Below are 2,949 nucleotides of genomic sequence, written 5' to 3' on the forward strand. Positions count from 1 at the left end.
CTGTGTAAGAATGTCTAATGAACCTACAAGTCACGCAGAAGTTTCAAAATTACATCAAATCAAAACCGTTTTATGGTGTGCTTGACAAGACTTCGGTTCTTACTCATACTTGTCGAAGAGTTTCAAGAGAAAATTATGTTATGTTAGCCTCTCAAAAATCCTTCTAATTCAATAAAGCACTAAATCCTTCTAATCCGATAAAACACTTTCAAAAAATTATCCAAATATTTTAAAAATTAATTTCGGGAAACAATACTAAACAAACAACAAAAAAAACTAAAATATTATACATCGTACTGTCTAATCGTATTTAGTACTAAGTATGAAACATATATTAAGGTTTTCTATAACTATTCTACTTATAATATCCAATGTTAATACAAAATCTGAGAAAACAATCATAGTGGATAACAAGTTTCTGACAGCAGAAATTTTCTAAGGTTTCCAAATGCATATCATGAAAGTCCGCAGTAGTAATTCAAAATTTGACAGAGTAATTTTCACACACAATATAAATCTATGTGTTTGTAATTATAACTCGAACCCTAATTCTTCATGAATGCTGAACATATCTGAAGGCCACAGATTGAAAGTCATCAAAATCATTTGGATATGCCCATTGCCTGTTATTTGATTGCATTTCGAGTGAATCCATACTACCATATGAAATGTTTTCTTGTGGAAAAACAGGACTTTCACACTTCACAATAGGGTTCATTGTGCCTCTTTGAGGATACAATATGTCTGTCAAACTATTGTCTATGTTTGTGCAATATGTGGGCATCGTGTCTTGATTTTGGCAGGATTGAAACCAGCTTAGAACGTCTTGTCGGAAAGAATGGCTTTCATCGTAAAATTTATCATTAGGGTTTCCATTGTTGGAGCCATTTAAGGACTGAGATGCTTGTTCCTTAAGAGAAGCTAATTGGGCTTGGAGATTGACTACCTGAAAAAATAAAAATGGAACAAAATGTCAATGAATTTGGGAATATGTAACAACAATAAGTGCATTTGTGACACGCAATATTGAACATGACTCTAGTGTTGTCAGCTATTAATCAAGAATCTTCATCCCCAAATATGTCATCACGATTGGACAAGAACGTTGCAAAAAATGACATTAGTAACATGAATTTATTAAATGTTGCTAAATCTCAATTATGTTAACCAATGACATCGTTCACTTATAAGAATGTTGCAGTAGATCCTTTTAACAACATTCAATTAACGAATGTTGCCTTTTGCGTGTTGCAAAATGCCACTTTTATTGTAGTGCTTTAATAATCAACGAATGCTAAATTGAACAAGATTCGCAAGATCATCAAGATTGAAATTTTTTTCTTATTTCATAGTGTTTAGTACAATTCAATAATTGTCCCCTGCCAAACACACTATTAGGGTTGAATTAACACTAATCTTGATTTCAACATGAATGAACAAAAAGAAAATGCATACCTGTTGTTGGAGGGCAAAGATATGAGAAACACAGCCATAAATAGGATCTTGAAGCCTAGCCTGAGCTTCATAAGCAATCGTGATGGCCGCTTCACACCGATCGGTCACTGGAAGGTGAGCAAGGAGTTTCGACACATTGCTTGCACCAAAAACCTTATGGATGGCTGCAAAATGTGAAACACCTTGTTCATGACAGAAATAAGGTGCAAATACACAACCCTTAGCACATTTTCTTCTTAAGAATTTGCAGGCACCACAAGGGGAACCAGATCCTGACATTCTTGATCTTGATCTTATTGCTTTTGATTGATCTTATTTGGGCTAATTCACTGATAATTTTATGTTCTTAGCTTATTTTCAAGTGCTATCTCCATGTTTATAAACACCAGAGGGGAATAGGGGTGTATCATATAATATTATTACTTAATTAAAAATGGTTCCCTTGTTGGGTTACAGAATTCATTATTTTTTTCCTCTTAGAAGCTCTCTTTAACCCTTCAATTTTTATTTATACTTTTATTCAAGATTCATTCTCTTTGTTGATTGGATTTTACTCAGATCTTCTGGGTAGAAAACTGAATTGCAGGTATTAAGAATTGAACAGGAGTTGTCCTTCAGGATTATTTCAGGAATTTACTTATTTAAGTTTTAACCTGGCCCTTCATGTAGAGGCTTTCTTCATTTTTTTATCAATTACCCGATATCTGAAATTTTCATAAAGTAAAACTCAAAAGCATGATATTTATCTGTCGTTGTTAAAAAAAAACTTATCTAAAAGTTTTAATAAATAAAGAAAGGAGGTACTTAATTATTCATATATAATTAAATTAAATACTACTGTTTTGGTGCTTTGTCTTGAACCTAGACAAGGAATTAAAGTGCTGCACGATTTAAAATGCCCTGATATATAATCATTGAACAAGACTTGAGCTGGCAGTGAGCGACAACAAAAATGACAGGTGAAAATTTAATTAAATTTATTAATTCTACACATTTTAATTAACTCATCCAATACAAAATTTGTTTATGTCCCTCCAAATATCATTTAACCTTTGACCACTATATCGTATTGTAGTATCAATGAGCTGTTATCATTTATGTGTAGATGGAAATAAGATAAAAAAATTTATTTCATTACAATATTATACATTTCGTATAAATAATATTTCCTATTATTTAAGAATGAGATATTAGAAGCATCAATAAGAATTATAAATTCTTATCACCGCCACCCTCAATCTTGCATAGACTCTATTAAAAAAATTATTTCATTACAATATTATACATTTCGTAGAAATTATATTTCCTATTATGTAAGAATGGGATATTAGAAGCATCAATAAGAACTATAAATTCTTATCACCACCGCCACCCTCAATCTTGCATAGACTCTATTGATTTATTAAAATCAAACATGATAATTTAAGCCCCCATTTGGCCCCCATTCTTGCCAAAATTTAGGCTGCGATTGGTTTGACGTTTCGGGCCATTTTT

At 31.9% G+C, this 2,949-nt stretch overlaps 1 protein-coding gene across 1 annotated transcript; it reads right to left on the bottom strand.

Moving 5' to 3' along the window:
* Window positions 1-353: 353 nt before the first annotated feature.
* LOC111399176 (LOB domain-containing protein 29-like) lies at window positions 354-1,851 on the bottom strand. The gene is made up of 2 exons (XM_023026471.1): window positions 1,456-1,851; window positions 354-946 (listed from the first exon to the last, which is right to left on the bottom strand). The coding sequence occupies exons 1-2, from the start codon at window positions 1,732-1,734 to the stop codon at window positions 554-556; spliced, it is 672 nt and encodes a 223-aa protein (XP_022882239.1). The 5' UTR covers window positions 1,735-1,851; the 3' UTR covers window positions 354-553.
* Between the last annotated feature and the right edge of the window lie 1,098 nt (window positions 1,852-2,949).

The sequence above is a fragment of the Olea europaea genome, chromosome 1 (genome assembly GCF_002742605.1).
Source record: "Olea europaea var. sylvestris chromosome 1, O_europaea_v1, whole genome shotgun sequence".
Lineage (NCBI taxonomy): Eukaryota > Viridiplantae > Streptophyta > Magnoliopsida > Lamiales > Oleaceae > Olea > Olea europaea.

Coding starts and splice junctions, on each gene's coding strand:
- LOC111399176 (XM_023026471.1), bottom strand. CDS start 1,734: ATGTCAGGATCTGGTTCCCCTTGTGGTGCCTGCAAATTCTTAAGAAGA. Junction 947..1,455: donor TCTTTGCCCTCCAACAACAG/GTATGCATTTTC, acceptor TTATTTTTTCAG/GTAGTCAATCTCCAAGCCCA.